The sequence below is a fragment of the Trematomus bernacchii genome, unplaced genomic scaffold (assembly GCF_902827165.1).
Source record: "Trematomus bernacchii unplaced genomic scaffold, fTreBer1.1, whole genome shotgun sequence".
Lineage (NCBI taxonomy): Eukaryota > Metazoa > Chordata > Actinopteri > Perciformes > Nototheniidae > Trematomus > Trematomus bernacchii.
This window is the reverse complement of record NW_022988098.1, coordinates 2,474,781-2,497,741: the sequence shown is the minus strand read 5'-3', so window position 1 is coordinate 2,497,741 and position 22,961 is coordinate 2,474,781. Positions and strand designations below refer to the sequence as shown.

General features: G+C 42.7%; 1 protein-coding gene across 3 annotated transcripts; it reads left to right on the top strand.

The window, feature by feature from the left end:
* Positions 1-9,542: 9,542 nt before the first annotated feature.
* On the top strand, positions 9,543-22,713 carry gata2a (GATA binding protein 2a). 3 transcript variants are annotated; one of them, XM_034121701.1, is made up of 6 exons: positions 9,543-9,790; positions 14,217-14,622; positions 15,378-15,941; positions 18,614-18,771; positions 20,745-20,870; positions 21,534-22,713. In XM_034121701.1, exons 2-6 carry the CDS (start codon positions 14,394-14,396, stop codon positions 21,840-21,842), a joined length of 1,386 nt encoding a protein of 461 aa, XP_033977592.1. In that variant the 5' UTR covers positions 9,543-9,790; positions 14,217-14,393; the 3' UTR covers positions 21,843-22,713. The 3 variants fall into 3 exon arrangements, with proteins under 3 accessions (XP_033977592.1, XP_033977591.1, XP_033977593.1); XM_034121700.1 differs by lacking the exon at positions 9,543-9,790 and adding an exon at positions 13,939-14,048; XM_034121702.1 differs by lacking the exon at positions 9,543-9,790 and adding an exon at positions 13,940-14,048 and having other exon boundaries at positions 18,626-18,771.
* The last annotated feature ends 248 nt before the right edge of the window (positions 22,714-22,961 follow it).

The following is a 22,961-nucleotide window of genomic DNA, read 5'->3' as shown; positions in this document are numbered from 1 at the left end:
CATTTAGCATGTTTTTAAGACAACACACTGGGAAATGAAGATGGAAAATGGAGTTAACAGCTGTTGGATAGATCATCTAGGGATGCAGTCCCTTGGTAAATCAAAAGAGGGCGCACTTGTGTCAAGTACCAACAGCAGGCTTTTTCTCAAAGCTTTGATTCTCCCATTGAATACTTTGCAGACATGAAGATATCATCCAAAATAAGCTACAAATGAGTTTTTCCTTATGCCCCTTTTTTAAAAACTGGCAGGGGATTTCCAGCACATTGTTGCATTTCTCATTTCAGAGAAACCGCACCTATCAGCCTCTCCTCCCCAGTGAGCGGAGCAGCCGACCTGCCTCCATCCCAGAGGTCAGTCTGAGGTCATCGCTTTCCCTCTGAGTTCACCAGGGGTCCCGGCAGGTCACTTCCTGCTCCATAATAACAGTTGTGGTTCCCCTCACAATGATAATGTTAACATATTGTATGTGCCATACAATAATCATTCTGAAAATACACAGCAGGGGGAAAGCAAAGACAATGTCTGTTAGCGCTGATGCTCGGTGCTGCTGAAAGGCCACACAATAGCATTTTTGTTTGTGTGTTTGTTCTGAGTGCAGATTTGGAGCGCTGAGAGTTCAGAGAGTCGGCGAGTCTCATTCACGTCCACATCAGCACCGAGACTGAGGACAAACGCTGAGCTCACGTCTGCTCGGCCTCGATGCTATCAGGTCTGTGAGTTTCAGTGACGTGATTGAAGGATTCCTTTGGAGGTTGTTTTTGATTTGTGGATTTCAGAGGGTTTATAAACTGACACTCTGGCCTTAAAAATACTTTCTTTCAAATAAAGGACTGTGAATTCATCTTAGATGTCGTAACATACCCCAGCAGCAAGGATTTTGAGACCAGAGCCTCTATTGATCAAATCGTTAAACACATTTTAATTTTAATTGTAAATAGTTAAAAACTATTAATCAATAATTTTCTCAAAAACTCACAGTCTTAATTAATAAGTTCTGCTATTTTTCAATGACAAAATATTTTAACGATTTTACCACAAGTCGTTGACTAAATCAAATATGCAGACTCTCAGTTTTTTCTCCATTTTGTATCAAATTCAAGTGACATTTAAAGACATCACCTTGGACTTTGAGTCACTGGGATGATTATTTTTCAATATTTTCAAACATTTTATAGACCAAAAGATGAATCAATCAATATATAAAGTAACTTGCAGATAAGTTGGGTTTGTTGTTTGTTATCAGAATGAGAAAGCCTTTATTCCTCCTGCAGTGGGGAAAAAAGGATTGGTTGGTTTTTGTGTCAACTGCTATTGGCGATATTAAACAACAATATCACACATAACAATTTAAAATGGTAATACTGCTTTTCAGAGATTATAAACTAAGTAAGTAATGTGAAATATTTCCTGTATAAATTCTAAAAAACTATTCATATGCTCCTAATCTGGAAGTCGTAAAAACCATGAAGCTACATTTTTCTTGTTTCCTCAGCTGTTTGGTCGATTAGAGTTAATGAGCTGATTAGAAAAACACTGGTTTATCAGGTGTTACATTTTACTCCATTACGATTAGATGGTGTTACTGTCTTATTTATGTGAGACCAAATATAGTCCCTGCAGTTAGTTTTTATCTTTGTTTTATTGTTCTTACAACGTCTACACTCATTTCTTTCCTTTTAAAAAAAAATGATGTTTCTGTGGCATGATATTTTATTTCCTTTGGTAAAACCATAAAGCATTATGGTCTTAACGCAAACGTAGGCAGTGAAGTTGTTACTGTTTTGGCTTTGTAGGCCTCTGCCTCTTTGATTGGCCCTTCATTGACAGAGCACACACGTGATTAACCATGTTACCCTCCTTAAATACGAATATGTCTTAAATGTCTTCTTCACTTTTAACAAAGGGCATCATTTCGATTCCTAAGTATCTCTTTAGAGTTTTATTCATACGGGCACAGATTTTAAGTAAGAAGTAAGGGCTTTTAGGATCTGATGTCATAACTTTACCTTAAATAGGCTGCATTTGAGCCCCTCCATTTCATCAAAAATCACATTTTTGAATTTGCTGTAAGAATGATACTGTTAGGCTATTGGCTGCTTCATGAAAGGCCTCACTGAACACGGCTTTTGTCATCACACATTGGTTTCTTGAAGCATTTGCTCTCCCATTTGACTGTTATATCATCGGGTGGTGTTTGGATGATTGGCCTTTCAGTCTTTTCAGTTCCAGGCCTGTCCTCGGGCGCAGGATGTGATTACCGGTCGCAGAGGAGCTGCGGTTGATCTGTTAGCCTGAGCCGAGCAGAATACTGTTTAAACCGGAATTCATGTGCAGCACTGTATCCTGATGTGGCAAACCGTGTGTGTGAGGGTGTGTTTCAGGGGGTTTTATGCAGGGTGTTGGACTGCCTGGGTTGCCATGTGGTTGAGCTGTCATGGTCCCCCCCTTCAGATTATTATCTTCCTTTCCTGAAGTAAAAGATGCAGAGTGTGTTCTTTCTTTATCTGCCAGAAAAAAATAATGAATATGCAAAAAAATAAATAAATGTGGAGTCAAACTAGGTATCAGTTGAAGGGGGTAATCCTGCAGCCCCCGGGCCCCGTCACGTGGTGGTGATTGATTACATTGAGGGCTCACCTGCAGTACTCTCCCTCTTAATCTTTCTCGCTGTGAAACACACACACACAGACACACACTCACAAAGAGAGAGGCAGAAGTCACCAGTCAGGGAACAATATCCTGCTCAGAAGACCCTTCACAGCACACTCTCATAAATCACTGAGACAGAGCCACCACCCTCACTGTCAGCCAGTTATTATGCACACACACACACACACACACACGCACACGCACACGCACACACACACACACCGAGGGCCACGTTCCTCACGACATACATTCATTCAGTTCAGTCAATCCCAGCCATGTCGTCGAAAAGGCAGAAATCTGAACGTGCCCTGGAACACGCCTCACCTGCGCTGATTCCCTCTGGCTCTGCTTGAAACACACTTCCTCACAACAACAGCAGCTCCTGTGTCCCGCTCTGCCCTCTGCACCGGCCATTCCTCAGTGACAGGGGGCCGGGATGAGGGGATGAGAGGCTCTGAAGGGCGAGGTGAGGGATGGATGAAAGCCCCATAGCGGCGAAGGTCCCGGGGCCCTGCGTCCTGTGCAGGTGGCAGGTGTGATCAGGCCGGCTGCAGAAGCGTGAGGGCGAGGAAGAGGAGGACAATGAAGGCGTCTGTGGCCCCTCGTCGCAGCTGCAGCAGGCGGGGAGGAGCGGGGTTGACAGATAAGACGGTCGGACAGACGGAAAGATGGAGGAAGGGAAGGACAGGGCGGTAAGATGGAGATGGGACTTCAAACGGGGGATTGGGCCCTGGGTGCGGAGAGACGCATTCTTGTCTGGCATGGAGGAGGTGGGGACGGGAAAGATGGATGCCACAAAAAAAGGCAGAGCATCAAAGTCCACAGCTCCACTCCTCTAAAGCAGATGTTTACATCAGAACGCTGCTGCCCGAGTCCTCACTAACACTAAGTGGATCACATCACTCCAGTTCTGAGGTCTTTACACTGGCTTCCTGTCTGTCAGAGAATTGATTTCAAAATGCTGCTGCTGGTTTATAAAGCATTGAATGGTTTTGGCCCAAAATACATTTCTGATCTCCTGCTATCCATCCAGAACTCTGAGGTCTTCTGGGAGGGTCTGCTTTCTATCCCCAGAGTCAGAATTTACATGGAGTCCGGTTATTATGCTCCAAACATCTGGGACAAACTCCCAGAAACCTGCAGGTTCGCTGCAACTCTTACCTCTTTTATGGCTCAAGACTTTTCTTTTTGCTGCTGCTTTCAATGGAACTCTTCATATCTTCCACTGCACTGTAACTTGTATTCATGTTTTTTATACTTGTGTTATTCTGTATTAGCTTGTTTTATGTTTATTTTATTCTCTTTGCTTTTTAACAACTTCCCTATTTCTTAATGTTTTTCATTTTTGTAAAGCACATTACATTTCCTTTGGTTGAAAAGTGCTATATAAATAAACTTGCCTTGCCTTGCCTTACATTGCGCACTTTTGGCTCAAAGCCCCTATGCTCTGCCCATATCTGTGCACATATTGATGTCAACCTCCCTCTCTGTATGGATTTGTATCGATGAGACAGTAATCCTCTTCCCTTGCCGCCCTTGTGTGCAACTGTCCACAGCTCCCACTAAGACCCACTGATCTCTGCCACATGGCGCTCCATCAAAGCACTGATGGTCATGCCTCTCAGGGCAAGTTTTGCCAGGGAAAAAAAGCACCCGTGTGGCTCATACATGTCCCTGGGTGCAGAGGATGAGCGGCAGATGAAGGTCTACTTTAGACTTTGTATCATCTTGGATCACAAGAGTGAAACAAAGCTGCTCTCTGTTTAAAAAAAAAAAGCACTCCCGTCTGAGCGTGTACGGACACACGCGCACGTTTCCTACTTTCTCTATCAGCGCTGATTAGAGTGACAGGGGCACTTCCCATTGGCTGTGAGAGTGGCCCTCTCCTTCCCAGGGCAGCCAATTTCCCCTACTCCAAAGCTGATAGGAAACTTTGATTGTCCACTGAGCTCAGGAGAGACAAAGAGATTTTTTCCTCTTGCAATCCACATATCGCTCCATCACATCTCTACCTACAATCTCCACCGCTTGCTCTCTCCTCTGCCATCTCTCCCTCTTGAAATTTCCTTTCTTGCCCAATATTTCCAAGATCACCACTGTTGTGGGCTGCTGAATGTGAGTCCATTAAACTGGCACTGACTGCTTTGATGGGCAGGAAGCGTCACTTCATGTGGTGACATCTGCTTCCTGTGACACAATCCTACCCTGCGCACATGATGTACTGTGTTGGCTTACCACTGTCCTCTGATAGCGTTCCCATAGTTTGATACCGTGAGCACATGGCGGATGCTGCTAAAAACATTTGGTATGGGCTCAGGTTGGGTTTTTGTGGAGGAAAACACCACTTTCAGATCAAATAGAAACTGGACAGGTGGATTCAGGTTAAACCAAACTGGATTATTCAATATATGTACAGGTCAATAATACAAACCCTGACTCTATGTGTTCTGGTCTTCTTTTATAGCCTTCACATTAGCTTCTACTCCTGTCCTAATTCTCAATATGGTGTCTAATGACATCATAGTCACAGTGACATGTTACTAATATCCTCTTACAGTTTATTTTGATTCAACAGTTGTTGTTGGGCACAGTGTGTGACATTGCTCAATACCTTTGATATGTGCTGCTAATACACTGATACGTTTTTTATCCTACTACAGGGTGTGAAGTGAACCGAGGGTGAGGCGGGCGGACAGAATGAGCGAGGCGTCTAAACATGTCGAGAGAGCCAACAGGAAACATCTCCCTCTCTCTGTGGCCCTCCCTGAGAACACACTTCCTGTTGGAGCTCCTCTAACTTCCTGTCCAGCCACCGGGAATCCCAGCTGGAACATTCCAGCTGTGCAATATCGCCCCCCCCCCCCTCCTTTTCTGGACTGCTTCATTATTACTTAAATGCTCTATCCCATATAGTGATGCAAAGGTAAGTAGCACACAGTGGTGTAAAGTAACTAAGTACATTTACTCAAGTACTGTACTTAAGTACCATTTTGCGGGACTTAACTTGGGTATTTCACATTTTTGCTACATTGTACTTCTACTCTACTTCAATTCAGAGGTAAATGGTGTACTTTTACTCCACTACATGTATTTTATAACTAGTTACTTTGCAGATTTGGATTAATGATAGAGATATAATCAACACTTAAATAAGACTTTAGTTACACCTGGAGTAACATTCACAAGCTACCCTGCATTATACAAAGTAATTACAATTATCTACACCTTTACCATATACAATAAACACATCATCAATAATCCTAATAAAAGTATATAAATAGATTATTCTGGAATTGGCCAATTTGCAGAATGAGTACTTTTACTTTTGGTTCTTTAATTTTGCTGCTAATACTTACTAACATTTGTAATTGCAGGACTTCTACTTTTTCTTAAGTACAAGATCTGAGTACTTCTTCCATCTCTGGTAGAACCATAGTAGAACACAAACTCTCAGGGCTCTTGTAGTTCTCCTCCTCCTCGCCAGGGGTCGCTCTATAACAGCACATTTCTCTGCAGCGTCTCTCCAGCAGTCTGAAACTGTGCGCCTCAGTGCTGGGGCTCTCATCCATTCAGAAGGCTCTCATTTATATTACTAGTTTTTGTTTTTTTACGCAGGGAAATGCGCAGTGCCATTAGTCTAATGGCATTACACGAAATGGCACATGCATGTGTATAAATGTGCCTTTACGCGGGGTCCATATGGGCTGGGGAAAAAGCAGGTTTGGTGACTTTGTGTATGACCTTTTCGGAAAGAGAGCTAATCCCGAGCTATAATAGACTCCGGGACCGATATGGAAAACTGCTGCACCGTTATCTCGGTTGTCTAGGAGACCATCAGAGCACCGGGGCCGGTGGAGATGCCACGGTATTAAAAGGGGAGTGCGCGCGCGTGTGTGTATGGGAAAATGCTTTTCCTTTTTTTGTCGTAAGTGTCACTCATAAATACTGCATTATGGACAATTTTTTTCCCTGTGTTGGCCCGCAGCATTATTTTGTTTAGTATGTTAAAATTATAAATTGAATCTGAAGACACATATAGGAAAAGGTCAGTGATTGCAGTGAACTGAACGAGGAGGGGCCCACGTTATTATTCGTTACATTTAACAGCACTCGCCTGACACGAGTTATAAAATGCATTAGGTCTTCTGTGTGCTAAATTAAAGCAAACAGACTGTTAACCAAATGCCATGGCACTTTATTTAAATGATAACACACAGGCCTAATGTGAGGCCCGAGTGGAGACAAGCAGGCCTTCTGAGCAGACACAGAGCAAATCAGAGGAGTCAACGGAGCATGTTAAGCGGCTTACAACCTGTCCTGAAACTGAATATAATGCTATCATGTTTCGATGTTTATTAGGAGGGAATTAATTTCACAAGTAGCCTACAATATAAAGTTTGCAATGAGGGTTATCGCGTTTTTAGAGAGCCTTTACATACACAAATCAAGGTAGGCTAAATAAAGTCAATTATCATAATTAGGTGACCTTTCTATATTTGTAAATGTATGACCAAATGTATTTAATGCATAAACTCAAATTGTAGCCACATCAGACTACATGTGCGTATACCCCAACACATTTGTTATAGCTACATCCTCGAGCACTAATGACTAATCAGACAGATAGGCATCATATCACAGTGATGTATGTTTAATATAGCTTGTATTGATATGTAAAGTGTGTGTGCCGATGGCCTCGCCAATAACCTGCCTCAGAAGCCAAACAGAGCCTTATATTGGCTGTACGGCTGCAGCGCGTAAAACGTGTAAATATTTCTCATTCCCTGCGCCTATCTGTCTCTATCAACCTGCGGGAGCCCTCCCCCCAACAAATGATGCATTAGATGCATTGAATGTATTTGTTGTGCAAGTTTGAAAAGGCGGCGATAATCTGGGAGTGAGAGATAAGGAACACCAATTTATTCAGCAGCACTTTGGACCCCGCTCCCAGCCTCGGTCGGTGCTGACACCCCCAGCAGTTTGCTGATAACGATTAGGCCATTTATTATCTTCACAGAGAACAAAGATTGTGTGCTGCCGATGAAATATTACCCCTGGTAATAATCAGAAGGAGAAGGGCCCTGGCATCTAATGCAGTGTGCATATAATATCGTCCCGTGACGAAAACCGTACACACACACACACACACACACACACACACACACACACACACACACACACACACACACACACACACACACACACACACACACACACACACACACACACACACACACACACACACACACACACACACACACACACACACACACACACACACACACACGAAATGCAGAAAATCGATTTACAAAACATGTGAACGTAGACGCAAATATAACATTAGACTATAATGTTGTGATTTGGATTTATAGATAAAGATAATCGTTCTTTTTTCAAAAAAGTAATAATTATAGGCTGATAATCATTATAAGAAAAAAAGTCTAAATTAGGTGGTTGTTATTCTATGAATATTTCCTGACAGTGCCTAAAATAAAAATGTTTATTTAATATTTGATTTCACTTTGTATTTATCTATTTGACATTGCCTATCTGGATGATAACTGCTGAATTGTTTTATGATCTGAAATATGGATCACAAAGGCTTTATTGTCACAATACTCACCTAATTAGAGTCTAATTAACTTTTGAAGGCATGATGCGACTTACAGTAAATGTATTGTGTTTGATCTCCTATATTGCATACTAATCTTTGGTGCAACTAAAAGACTAATATAGTAAACCTAATATTCAAAAGTCAACTTAATAAAGCTAATAACAGGCTTTAAGTCCAGACAAAGCCTACACACATTTAAAAAAAGAGAATTCTCATTTTGAAAAGCCTGGTATATGTATTATGAGATAAAACAAATTGTGAAAATAACTTCAAAGTTAAGCTGTATTTCCATACGTCCATTCTGTGTCAAATATCGATATTTTAATCTCTCGCATCTTTGCTCTGTTGATTTCAGACATTGAAACAAATGTCATTAATTCAGTCAGACTTCACATTTCTTTTTCTTTTCTTTCCCTTCTTTTTGTGAGCGTGTGCACTCTGGGGAGCACGAGCCCCGAGTTGCAGAGGTCCTCCTCGCGCCCCTTGCACCTGCCTGGCTGAAGCGCCGAGCACGAGCCCATGGTCGCGTGCAGGAGATTTTAGGAGCTTTGCATGTTTTACAAAGTTGTTGTTATACTCTGTTGGATATAAAGAACAAAAAAAGGGAGAGGGCGTTTTTTTTATTCTGTAATACAGAGAAGGGGGGTCATGAAGCAGAATATCCGCAAGTCAATTAGGTCCGAGGATGTCAGTCTTTCCAAGTGTTTGTGAAAATAAGAGAAACAAATATTGTTTACAACGTTTCTTGCCTTTGGTTGACTTTTATTGACTTATGAAGGACTTGTCATCACTGCTAATGTCCCATCCAGCAGCTTACCAAGTTAAAATCCAACATTTTCTGATGGCTAAAAGCTGCTATGTATTGTGTATCCGGCACCTGGGACGAGTTGGGACCAGGGACATCTATTTGCCCTTGGAGAAACCCAATTAGAAATCATATTATTTAATTCCATTATTTTTGACTGCCCAGAAATTGAAATAATGTCCTAATGTCACCACTTGTATTTAATATATCCTGCATGTATTGATAAAAAAAACCCATCTCTGCCAGTAGTGTTCTGCAGGTGATTGTATCCTTTGATATGAAACGATAAAATGGCGGGCCCCTCAACAAGAGCCAAGTTAAACTCTATTGATCGCCTCTCGGGAGCAGGTATGGCTGCCAGTTTCTGTCTCTCTACCGGGACCCGGAAGACAGGCTGCTGGCTGACGTGCCGTTACGTTGCTGCTGCTGCTGCAGCCTCTCACACTCAAGTTCTTTTGCTCATATTCAGAGAGGTTTGGAACCAGAGGAGGGATACTCACACACAGCTGCTCTCTGCCGGGGTGAGACACCGATCAGCGGCTACAGGACACCGGTTGTCCCGTGTTGTCTCTCCAGCATCTTTTAAAAAGCTCGCCTGGACACTTTTTTCCTTAGCGGTCGTTTATTTTTTTGCTCCGCTATTTTTTGGGGAAAGGCGCCCGGAGCTGTGCAGTGAATCGGATGAAGCCACTTTCTCTGCGCAGATCACATTGGAGCAGGTAAGAGAATTAAACCTACATATTTAAGACAATTTCTGAATATTCTGCTGGGAAATATTTTTCCATTTAAATATCCAAATAAAAGGATATGATTACGCATAGCTATAGCTAAGATCATTTGTTTAAAACATATCTTTTTTTATACGAAAAACATACATTGCTTGAACGATTGCTTTCATAACACAGTTACACAATTATTATTATTATTATTATACTGCTTTTAATGCAATCCACCTTCGTATTCATCGTTTTTTGGTCACAGCTATTCAGATATTTAGCCTACTGTAGGCTGTAAACCTCCATAACATCTGGAGAGAAAGCGGCACAATGTGAGAATAAAAGTGTACTTTCGTTGTATTCACTGGAAACGTTTCTTGTTATCTTACACAGCTATAGTATATTTTTAAATGAGTGACACATAACAAAGGAGTCAAACATTCATATACAATTCATAATTAAAGCACCTTCCAATAATAATATTTCGCCAAGCAGGCCATTTTCCAAATGTCAAAGATTTTACGCGGTCACATAAATGGTATCAACAATACATATTATTAGCCCCCTTTGTCGCCGCGGGCAAGGTGTTATATTGCTGAAAATGAATGAAATGTATTAGTGTATCATCAGCACGGTGTTAGTGGCGACAAAAGTGTTCAATTGTCACGCTTTATAATGCACAATGACTAGAGCGATCATCTTTCATCAGCAGAGAGAGCAATCACATCAGTACAATGGAGGGGTGGGGGGGAGGGGGGTCCACAGGCATGCAGGAGCTGTACCTGCATGATGCTTTTTGGACTGTTTGTGCATCATTCAAATACATAAAGCTTGCAGAAAGAAGAAGTTAAGGCAGTGAGAGTTAAACATAAAGCTGTTTATTTTTGAATGAATGATTGACTGTATCTCTGAATGAGCAAACAGATTGTAACACTGCTGTTTCCTGACACTTTAAGTCAAACCCAAACAGCAGTGAGAACTTTTTCCAATATTGCTCTGTATTTATAGCTCCAATGAGCGTTTTTTAGAAAGCTAAAAATGGTGTCCTGCTTCATAATCCTTTTTGTTAAGTGTGCAGTTCATGCTTTATTTCCTGCCCTATTCTGAAATGTTATTATTCTGAGCTAAATGGGGGTGAGTGCTGCTCTCATGGCCGCGTCCAGGCCCCTCTCCGGGCAGTTTTATGGCCCTGTGTCTGGGTGCTCGTGTCTATAAAGCCCCCCGGTGCCCTGGCTCGATCTAATTAGCCGTGAGTAAAGGGCACAATAATGCTTCAGCTGGTTTGTGTCATTCTCTTCTCTCTGGCTCTGCTTATCTTCACAAGCCCCACTGTGGCTCTTCACACACACACACACACACACACACACACACACACACACACACACACACACACACACACACACACACACACACACACACACACACACACACACACACACACACACACACACACACACACACACACACACACACACACACACACACACACACAGTCCCACACCTCCACTCGGGATAATGATGGATGACCGTGGCCAATGGGAACAAACAGGTAGATAAAGCCAATCCCATTTAATAACAGCATGGATCGGAATGATAATCTTGTTGTTCATTAGCCGTTGTGGCTGCACAGCGATACAGTTGTTGCTCACAGTTCTCAGAGCAGGAGGTGTTGTGGGAGGGATAGTGTTCTCAGGATAGCATCCCTGCATGGTGAAACAATACTGCTGTGTCCTTGAGAAAGACAGAGGGAAAGCAACAAACCCCCCCCCCCCCACCCTCTCCACTAACCTTCCCTCACCCTCTCCCATCTTTTGTTCCAGCGCAGATACAAATGGGATTAATGAAGGTATAAATTACAGAGGGCTAAATCCTGCTGAGTAATCCATTTGGCAAACATGCAAAACAACAATGGGCATGCTGCAGCAGTGAGCCTGACCCTCTCTGCAAGGCCCAACACAACACAACACAACACACAGCTGACCACTGAAGGCTCTGGTGGCTTGTTACAGTGATCAGATAAAAAAATATATATTTTACTACAAGCCTGAAGAACAAGAGATTGTCTTTCATCTATTCATGCTTGGACAGAGGGACTCATTGCTTCAGTTTCAAATGTGTGACAGCAAGAATAGCAGCATAAAATAGATCATTTGGACCACACATGAGATAATGAGACTACACAAAGATACACATTTCTCTGTTAAAATCAGATTTGAGATTATTAACAGGACACGTGTTATTTTTATTATACATTCCTTTAATGAGAGATGTTACTAGGACACTTATTTTTTATTTCTGTGCATATACTGCCATCAGATGCATTTTATTTAAATAAAGAGAAGGATCATCTTATGTCAAATCATGTTGGAAGATATTTTGTTTTGAAAGAACATGTTTGAACTGAGCCTTGTTGGTTATCCAAAAGCTGACTTTTCAAAATATATCAGATCACTTTTGTGTGTTCAGCAGTGTGCAAAACTGAAAAAAACTAATTGTAGCATTAAAGCCCAATGTTTCTCACTCCACCTGCCAACTTCTCTCTGGAATGTGAGCTATTCAGGTAGCGGACCCTCTGCTGCCCCACATGAACTAATTTGTTGGTTTTAGGAGTTGACAAGCTCAAAGGGCTGAGCTCATCAACTCACTGCCTCTGGCAACATGCCACTGATTTAATGACTGATGACTGACACACACACACACACACACACACACACACACACACACACACACACACACACACACACACACACACACACACACAAATACAGCAGGTATAACATCAGATCAGAGTGATTGTTGCCCTAATGACCTGCTCCGTGAATACCATGCCATCAGAAGTAGGAGGGGGGGGGTGGTATTTTCACCTGGAGAATGTGTGCAGGTACCACAGGCTTTCACGTGACACCCAAGCAAAGTCCCGCCCACCCCCTGTGATTGTGTGACGTCACGACCAGGCGTCAGCTTGGCTGCCAGTCTAGGCTCCGAGCTACCTCCAATTATTCCCTGTCAATCACACACACACACACACACACACACACACACGCACACGCACACGCACGGTTATGTGCGCACGGATTTATCATTTTACGCACGCACTGCAGCTAATTCTGCAATTATAAAAAATCTAATAAAACAGATTAAGAATTGTTCTCCTAGTTTAATTTGACCGTAACGCTATTAACCATAATAGCATTTTTTCACAGTGATGTAAAAGCTATTATAAGGCCACTAATATTGATAGGATTCTGATGAAAGTAAAAAATAATAACTAATCTAATCAGAAATAAATAAAATAAATACGCCTCTGTGGGGTCTTGATCTCTGTTTCGCCTGTTTAGTGAGTATTAAATGAGGGCGTTAGAGACACTTTGATGATCCCCAACTGGTTTTCATAGGTGAGGCCTTGCGTCCATAGCTGGTGGCAGCAAGTTAGAAAGAGGCGCTATTCGTATGTAAACTGTGTTTGATTGCCCTGTCCCCGAGACAAAACCACTGTTTTCACAAGAGGAATGCCCTGCTACTAATTAAAGACAATTAGGCGCTCCCAACAATGGGGCCAATTCCGGGGTCATAAATCGACTCCTCCTCTGTTGGTTTTAGAGGTGCTGAAGACGCTGTTTATTTACATAACAGCAGTATGCAAAAAACAACACTTACAATTACTGCAGGTAATGTAAAGCCCAATCAGCAACATTTAGCAAATGGGTGAGAAATTCTTAAATCACTATTATGTGTTAAAAAAAAATCTCAGATCATTCATATTGTTAATTTAGTTATTTTTACATATGGGTTCATGCAGGTGAAGGCGATTTACAATAGAATACGCCTATAAAGTATTATAATAAGCCATATATTGTGCACACTGAATTTCCCTTCATGTTAGATGTCTGTCTTTAGGCTTATAACTGCCGCTAAAAAAGCAGATTATCAGGGGCCGATTGCTCATTCAGTGTGAGCTTCATGAGAGAAAAAGACCCCCGAGAAATTACACTGCTGATTGATAAGTCTTTTAGTTTTTTCGGTGCGGGGAAATAGAAATTGAAAGAAGGAGAGCGAGGGATGCGGAGCCAATTGTGGCAGGGATCGCTGTGATTGGCTCGGAGCTAAGCCCCGCCCTCCCTGGCTTGATATGGGAATCTAGTGGCGGCGCCAGACGCATCAGTCTGCGCCACATCTCATTAATGAGCCCGAACACTGCATGGATCAGGAGGTTTAACCATCAGAGCTGTATTTTGCCGTCAGCTGATCGGAATTGCAACAGGTATCCAGAAGTAAACATTTGTATTTTTTGTTTTAAACGAAGGGACGATATGCTTCGACTTTGAGACATCTTTGTTTCTGATTAGATAACAAATATTACGGACGTCTTTGAATGGAAGGAGAGATGGAGCTGCTGTTGAATTAACATTTTGTTTTCCTCTATTCGCAGGTAGATATTTGAGGATTTCTATTTCTGAAGTAGCCTAAATAAACACAGCCGCGACTTTCACAGCTCAGGAACTATATTTTAAGGAGGATTTAACTTCCACCTGGAGGTAAACAGCCTCAAAGTAGCCCCGACACACAGAGACGCCTTCAGAGGAGAAAATAAAGGAGATCTGAAGCCATGGAGGTCGCAGCGGCCGACCAGTCTCGGTGGATGGCGCACCATCACGCGGTGCTGAACGGCCAGCACCCGGACTCCCACCACCACAGTCTGAGCCACAACTACATGGAGCCCATGGCGCCTTTACTGCCGCAGGACGAGGTTGACATGTTTCTGAACCACTTGGACTCTCAAGGGAATCCCTACTACACCAACTCCCGGGCCAGAGTCACATACAGCCAAGCACACGGTGAGATGCGCATTATACTTTATTCTAAGGACTGTGATTATAATTAACATTTAGAAAATGTAAATAATATTTATATTTGTGCATACTCATCTACTAAACATAGCTTAATATAGGCTTAAAAAAATAAATAATCATATATGAGTGTCTGTGAAATATCTCTATTAATTTAATTGACTACAGAACAATAACAATGCAGGCAATGTGCAGGAGGCTCATTTATTTCAAAAGTCCCTCTTGCATTTTGGGCCAGTTCACAAACATAAAAGGAATTTCTAGCAAATGACAGCGAGAGGAAAGGGAAGTATGTCATTTAACCCCTCTGTGTTGGGGCAGGGGTTTCTGGAGGGAGAGAGAAAGAGAGAGAGCCACTTCCCGGATATAAAATAAAAACCGCAAATGTACTAATAACAATCTTTAGTCCGAGAGCTGCAGCCGAGGAGAAGCTACTTTATTGTGTTTTCTGCAGTAAATAGGCCTTTATTACTTCCATCTTTACTCGACGAGGTGTGTGAGACTACTGTCATTTATCGGAAAATATTCCTGGATAATTAACCGGCTGTGAGTGAACAAAAAACCCTATTTTAAATTTACAAGAAAGTATTTTATCTGGAACTAAATGTCGGACTCGAGTCATTCTGAATATTTAGCAGGTAAGATAAAGATCTTTCTGTTGTGTAAACTGGAAACACGGCTTGTGGGTCAAAAATCCATTAAAATAAAACATTTGCTAAAAAAATATTTTTGTTGCATTTCAGCTCGCCTCGCTGGGAACCAGGTTTGCCGACCACACCTCATCCACAGCCCCGGAATTCCCTGGCTGGACCCTGGGAAAGCAGCCCTGTCCGCGGCCCACCACCACAACGCCTGGGCGGTCAGCCACTTCAGTAAACAGGGCCTGCACCCCTCCAGCTCCGGATACCCCTGCAGCAGCAGCACCGCTCCGGTCTCCTCGCCCAACTCGGTGTCCCACTCCAGCGCGCACCTCTACAGTTTCCCTCCCACCCCTCCGAAAGACGTGTCTCCAGACCCCGGAGCCACTTCCCCGACTTCCAGCTCGACTAGAATGGAGGAGAAGGAGTCGATCAAGTACCAGGTGCATCTTTCGGACGGCATGAAAATGGAGAGCTGCAGTCCGCTCCGCAGCGGCCTGATGAACGGACAGGGCCCGGCCACGCATCACCCCATCCCGACGTACCCTGCCTATCCCCTGCATTCAACACACGAGTACGGCGGCAGCCTCTTCCACCCCGGCAGTCTGCTCGGGGGATCCAACTCCAGCTTTACGCCCAAATGCAAGAGCAAGGCCAGGTCGACCTCAGGTGAGTCTCCCTCACAGCAGAAAGCACATTACATTGCATTTAACTGACGATTGTATCAATAATATAAAAAGTGAAATATGGGGCTGACATATTAAATTCAAAAAGTGTTGGTGCATAAGTTTTAATAACTCTTAAGTGCTATTTTTTTTTAATGGCCAAGCTACAAGCGGATCAAAGTGATTTATGTAATGTGTCCAAATGTGTGTTTTTTTTTAGCTAAATTCGCAGCCATAGCCTTCTTATTGTCGGATCGCGATTATAAAAGTGTGTGTGCACAATGCAGGAATTTACGCAGGTGTTACAATGACTTTTTATCTAGTTTTTAATGCTGATGCAACTTTTTTTAAGTAGGCTACGACTTGTTGCTCCAGTGTGACTAAAAAAGGAATGATTTCAATATCGAGTGCTTCTCTCCTCTCGATTCAAACCTAACCATGTCCTAACAAGTCTAATCTATTGTCCCATCGCACTCATCGCCACTTGTAAACTGCATACACTTAAAACAGCTTCACTTAAGTGAGGAGTTTAACTTTTAGTTAAACCGTATCGGACTAATCGGGGTCAACTATTTACAAAATGCTCAGCTCTGGGCACTGTGGTAGGCTACTGAGGCTTATTTAAAATAAAGGGAAGTTATATTATAGCTATTTTAACGAATCGATTTTTAATATTTAGCCATTGATTATTGTTATGGCGAAATGTAGATGCATTATAAATTGATTAAATACTGAAATCTTTTTAAAGAGGATTTTACATTGAGTTTTTGATTGTCTTTGTTAAGGCAGACTAATTGTTTTCTTCTTCGTGCGAAAGACTTGTTTTCTTTTTAAATGTGGCCTTTTATTGCACTTAAAAATGAAGGAGTCACGACGCCCTGGCTCCTGCCATATCCTGTATACCTCCAAGTGAACAAATCACGACCTCCACCCCGCCCACAGCTCTCCCAGTCCTAACAAAGCACAGGCGACAGAGCCCTGCTGTTTGTGTTTTTAAGCATGGCCTTGGCCCAGTGCACCGACATCAAGTGGAGGCAAACAAGTCCACTAGATCTGCTTCTAAAAGTGTATTTAAACGAATTATTTTATGCATAAAAAAAAAAAAAGAGGAGACCTGATCATTGAGTAATTAGAATCCACAAATTGGTTTCACATAAAAAAGAAAACTGGGGTAATTGTTTATAATAAAACATTCTATTATCTTACTGTCTGGATAAGCACCTGATTCAATAGACTGCATGTGTTGGGAGTAATATTTAAGAAAATATTTAGACATTAATGTGCAGACATTTGAAAAGTAAACTCAGTCTAATGGCTCTGTAATTTCCCTACATTGTTCCAGCTGTTGCACTTGGAATTAATGGACAAAAAAAGAGAAAAATGGCAGGCTGTTGCTCTTAATGTAGCTGTGTAATTATCAATATTGTCATCCATTGTGCCCATGCTTTTTAATACACCTGGGTAATGCTCACTGGCTGATAATGGGAGTGAATGTGAGCTGTTGTAGCAGAGAAATGTTACACTGTGACATTTAAAAAGAAGCCTGAATCAGTAACAAACATATCAGCCACGGCATTAAAAAGGTTCTTATCTATCAAAGACGATGTCCTGTGCCAGTAATGGTGATTGATTGTTGTACAAAATGCCACAATGACATTTCAGCTGTCAGCACATATACCTTACCGTAGTGTGGCTTCCTGTTGAACTAACCCCACACCAGAGCCCCTCTCTAGTCTACCTTTTTCGCACCAAACTTCCCATTTTGTTAGTATTTCAACACTAAACATTGCATAAGACATAAATGCATCAGTCATTGTTGATGAATATTTTAGGTGCTAATGAGACCACTTTCATGTGGTGGCTGGCCCTGCAAAACGCTTTAGAGGAAGAGAAGGGAGGTACAAAAAAAACCCAGCAGACATGCATTTCAAAAGAGACGTAGCTTTTTTGCTCAGGTCAGATTCCATTGTAGAGCGAGGGTGGGACAGCGGGTGTCGCTGGCATTATAACAGGAATAATGAGATGATGCTCTAGGGAGAGAGGGATACCTGAATTAAATGAATCAGTCGGTTTAGCAACAGGCTGTTTGAAGTCAGTCAAACCTGAATGGGAGAGAAGAGCATGTGGGAATAACTTAAAAAGCAGGTTTTTTAAATAAGAGTATGCGTGGGAAGTCTACTCACTTACAGGCACCGTTTAAATTAGAAACATGGAAAAAAACAGATGGATGGAGCGCCATTTCTGTATTATTAATTGCAGCCAACTGTATGTCAGCTTTTCATTTAAGTCCACCACATTTAATACCACACACTTTTGTTTCCTCTCATGGGTGCCCACCGAACTGATGAATAATGTAGTTCTAATTTGATGGTGTTTCTCATTATTCTTGTTGGACACCTCTGGACATGTTCTGGCTGTCTGCGGCCTCCCCACTCTGGATCAGTTTACATAGAGGTGTCTGTGTCAATGACAGCCATGCACACTTGGTACACCATGCACTCTGATATGGACATTGTCACCATCATGAGAAAGATTTTGACTTCATATTACACGGCCATCTGGGGTCATCCATCATTGTGTTGTCGCCCGATTGGGCCGGGCAGCTGCCATGTGTTGCTTCTGAAAGACGGTGACTTTTTTAATTATATAAAATTTCTTCTTCTCTCCTCTCCCCTGAACTATATGCAGAGGGCAGAGAATGCGTGAACTGCGGTGCCACCTCCACCCCTCTGTGGCGGAGAGATGGTACGGGCCACTACCTGTGCAACGCCTGCGGACTGTACCACAAGATGAACGGCCAGAACAGACCTCTCATCAAACCCAAACGTAGACTGGTGAGTCCTCGCTTACTGCACTTTACCCTGAGAGAAGGAACCCAAATATGAGCACAAAGCAGAGGCCCGCAGCACAATTCCAGGAAAGTTATATTTTCCCTATGATCTTCCTGGAATTGTTTGTCCCTCTCACCCCCTGATGATCCGCCTTCATGGCCCGTTACAATACTGCTACTATTGCCATTGTTCCTGCTATCATTATTGCTGGTACTTCTGATACTGTTACTGATACCACTGCCCATGCTGCTTTAGTTAACACCATGCTCGAGTAAATGAAAAGCAGCATGGACACATAGCATTCTTGTGGAGGATGTACCACTGCTCAGCCACCTCTGGCTTTAACCCTACTGACGCCGGACACATTTCTGGGCACCATCATTAATGTAAACCTTACAATTAATATAATTATCTTTTAAAACCGGCTTTTCTTTTAAAGCAGCTTTAATTATTTTCTTATCTATTTATTTATTGTTTTTTTTAGATCTTTTTTTTTTAGAAGATTGGTATTTTAACTTCTGAAACCTTTTATTGTAAAACATTTTGTATTTATTTTATTTTCGACAAATCCAGCTGAGGTCTAAAAATGTAAAAAAGGGCAACAAATAACCACATTTTGTTCGTGTGAATTTAAATTGTTTAATTGGTTAGTCAAAATAAAGACAAGCAAGCCAATTTGAACTTAATAAGTATCAGTAATTGAAATACATATAATAATATGATACAAGACAGCCACTAATAATAATAATAATAATAATTAAAAAACACTTTTAATAAAAATAAAGGGGACTAGAGAACATTAGGTTTAGAGAGGCTGCGTAAAAATGATCTCCATGAACAATATTTTTGGATTTTATATATTTTTTTAGTTGTCCACGTCGCTCCTGCTCCTGAAAAGTCCATTATATTTTCCACTGGCTCGGCCCATGTGTCTGTAGCTTTTGCATTTTCAGCTCAAGTGTTTTTCAGAGTTGTGTTCAAAGGGGCATCCAGTTGTTTCCTATCCGGATATCTGCCCGGCCCAGATAAGGAAGTCAGGCTCCCGGCTGTTTCCGCCTTCAACCAGCGCTGCATTCTCTATGGCCGCACTGACATATACTGTAAAGAGATTATCACAACACTGGAGGAGCCGCTTATGTGTGAAGAGACAGACCGTGAGGGGCGGGGATTGGAAAATAAATGGATTTATGTTCTCCTCTTGTTTGCCATTCTCGCTGGGCAGTCTAAACGCGCTTTTTTATTTAAAATTATATATTTTATTTCGCGTTTAAAAAAAAAAGAAGCCAGGGTTGTTTTTGCTTTGCAAGTTAATAGCAGCGAGTCCACCGGAGAGAGGAACCTGGATTCTGCTTGCAAAGCAAAGAGCCGCGGGGTTCTTGCATGTAAACCTAATGTTTCTTATTAAGTGTGAAGAATTGATCCGCAATGGACCAGGAGCACGTTGCCAGGCAGGACACCGGGTCTTACACGACTTGTAGCCCAGTTTTCCGGGATCAGGATAAATAGAGGGTTTACACAAGGCCCTGCATTATTACATGTTAATACCAGCAGATTTATAAGATATGAAAATTAGCGACAGGCGTGCGAAAAAACATGCACCTTCTAAAAACATTTTATTGCACAAACCAACACATTGGATCACGGTGGAGCTGTTTGCATACATGCAATCGATTTAAAAGAGGAATTATGTTTTTTATTCGCTTCTTTTGATGCTTTTCTGCACATGGTTCTGCGGTCTCACGAAAACCGAAATTCTGCCGATTAATTTCGGACAAACTTTCTGTCTCTTATTGATTTCGCGCTGGCACAAAACACTCACATTCATTGCATGCTATGTCAGAGGCTTTCATAACATAAATGTTAAATGATAAGCCTCCTATTTGTGTCTGTAAACGGTGACTCGGTGTCCGCAGTGACCTATCTACAACGTGCCAATGGGTCATTATTCATGATGTATTTTTTTCTGCTCCCTATAGTCCGCTGCGAGACGTGCAGGCACCTGCTGTGCAAACTGCCAGACCACCATCACCACCCTGTGGAGGCGCAACGGGAACGGAGACCCGGTGTGTAACGCCTGCGGCCTTTACTATAAACTGCACAATGTAAGTAGCCTGAAAAAACAAACACCGCTGCACTCAAGTGCGGGTTTTTGGGGAGGAAGGCGGAGGGATACTGGTGGTTAACTGGTCAAGTGGGCGGACAGCTCGTATCGATTTAGGAGCAGAGAAACTGTGAGTGTTAAGGCAGAGCCTGCTCACCCTGTCGAGCAGAACCCACCGGTTGCTTTTTTTTGTATTAATCCATCGTTGTTTCAATGGGGGGCGTTACTCCCAGGAGAGGCTGCAGGGTGGGACTGTCATTCAGTGTAACGGCGTCGGTTACACTGATGAGGATTTGTCTGCGGCTGCTCCTTTCAGCTGCCGCCAGGCCCTCATCTCCATGTATTCATATGGACCAGGACTGGTCTGTTTGCTTTGAAATTACACAAAAGCCCCAAAACGCCCCTGACTCGCCTTTTAATGCAGCCATATATGCAAAACAACTGCTCATTAATAATAGGAGTTATTTCCCACTGGTGGGCTACCATGACACAAATGCATGTTACCCCTAATTGACAATGCATGTGACATATTCCTAGGGACATTTTTTTTAAATTATGAGCTGCAGCTAACCGCAAAAAATATTCAACAGCTATCATGAACTATTCACAGTTTCAGTGAGTCTTTTGTCTGGCGTGCCTTGAACTAATGTGCCGTTCTCCACAGGTCAACAGACCCATGACCATGAAGAAAGAAGGCATCCAGACACGAAACCGCAAGATGTCCAGCAAGTCCAAGAGAGGCAAGCGACCAGGGGACGGCTTCGACGAGCTGTCCAAGTGCATGCAGGACAAGGCCTCTCACTTCGGCGGGGGACCCGGCCTCCCCAGCCACATGACCCACATGGGTCACCTGACCCCCTTCAGCCACTCGGGACACATGCTGCCCACTCCCACGCCCATTCACCCATCTTTCGGTCACCACCCCCACCACTCTAATCGTTCGCCGGTCTGGGCTGAACCCCTGAGTCACTGAGGCCGCTTTTGACCCAAAAACTCCTCTGCCATCATATCGCCATGAACACTAAATGGCCTCCACGTCACGCCGAAAGCTGAGCAGACATGTTGTACAGTGCGGAGGGGAGAGACCTTCAGCTGGACTTTAGGACTGAAGGTCGCGTCATGTCTGACCTCACTGATGGGACGCTGCAGAGCAGGACTTTAGCGGACTCTGTGAAGAGCTTAATATGACGAGGGGTTTCTGAGTCCCTTGGTGACCCAGGCTTGCAGGAATGGAGTGAATGGAGACGCTTGTCATTCTTTTTGCTTATTTTTACTAAGTCACTTTGGTACCCACCTCTTCATGACCCTGTAACAGGAGACTCACGAGAGGTCTTTAAAAGAACCGCTGTTTTCACCTCGCGATCGTCCCATTATATACTGAGCGACGTGCACCCTGTCCCTCCCCGGCTGCCGTCCATGTGGACAGACAAACTCTTCAGTGCTGGAGGTCTGAAGACTGGCTGACAGCACTCTCTGTTACAGACTGCAGTACCCACAAACCTGTGCTCTCCTCACATGCTGGATTGTACGCCCACCACGAAGCTCACCTCCTGTTTTTAATAATGGACTTTTATGGAAAAATACACAGTAAATAGAGTGTTTATAAATGCTTGATTGCTATTATTGTTGTTATATTTGATGTTATAATTATTGCTACGATAATTTATTTTCCCTCTTTAAGCTTTCGTCAAAGACACATGGAAACTGTTATGATTTTGATTTCATGGTTATTACGTTAAGAAAAACACTGACCTATCTTAGATGAAAAGTCCCTGAGCTGTACGTTTTTATCATTTTTTCCATCTCACAAAAGTAAAGGAAAATAAAGTGTAATACTAAATTAAGATCTGCCGACGCCTTGTGCGTTCAGTCTTGTCTCTTTCTACCGCTCTTACATTCACACAAACATACAGCATGAGACTCCTTTTAATGAAAAGTGCTTGATTATCAAAATCATAAGGGATATCAGATGCATCAAGGGAAGCTCTGTGATCCCTTGAGCGTGGTAATGCTTTGGTCAGGCTCCTCCTCCATCTGTGATGGCGTGTTGTTAAGAGAAGGCCTCTTTGTGGAGCTGAGGCCCCGGGCTGGA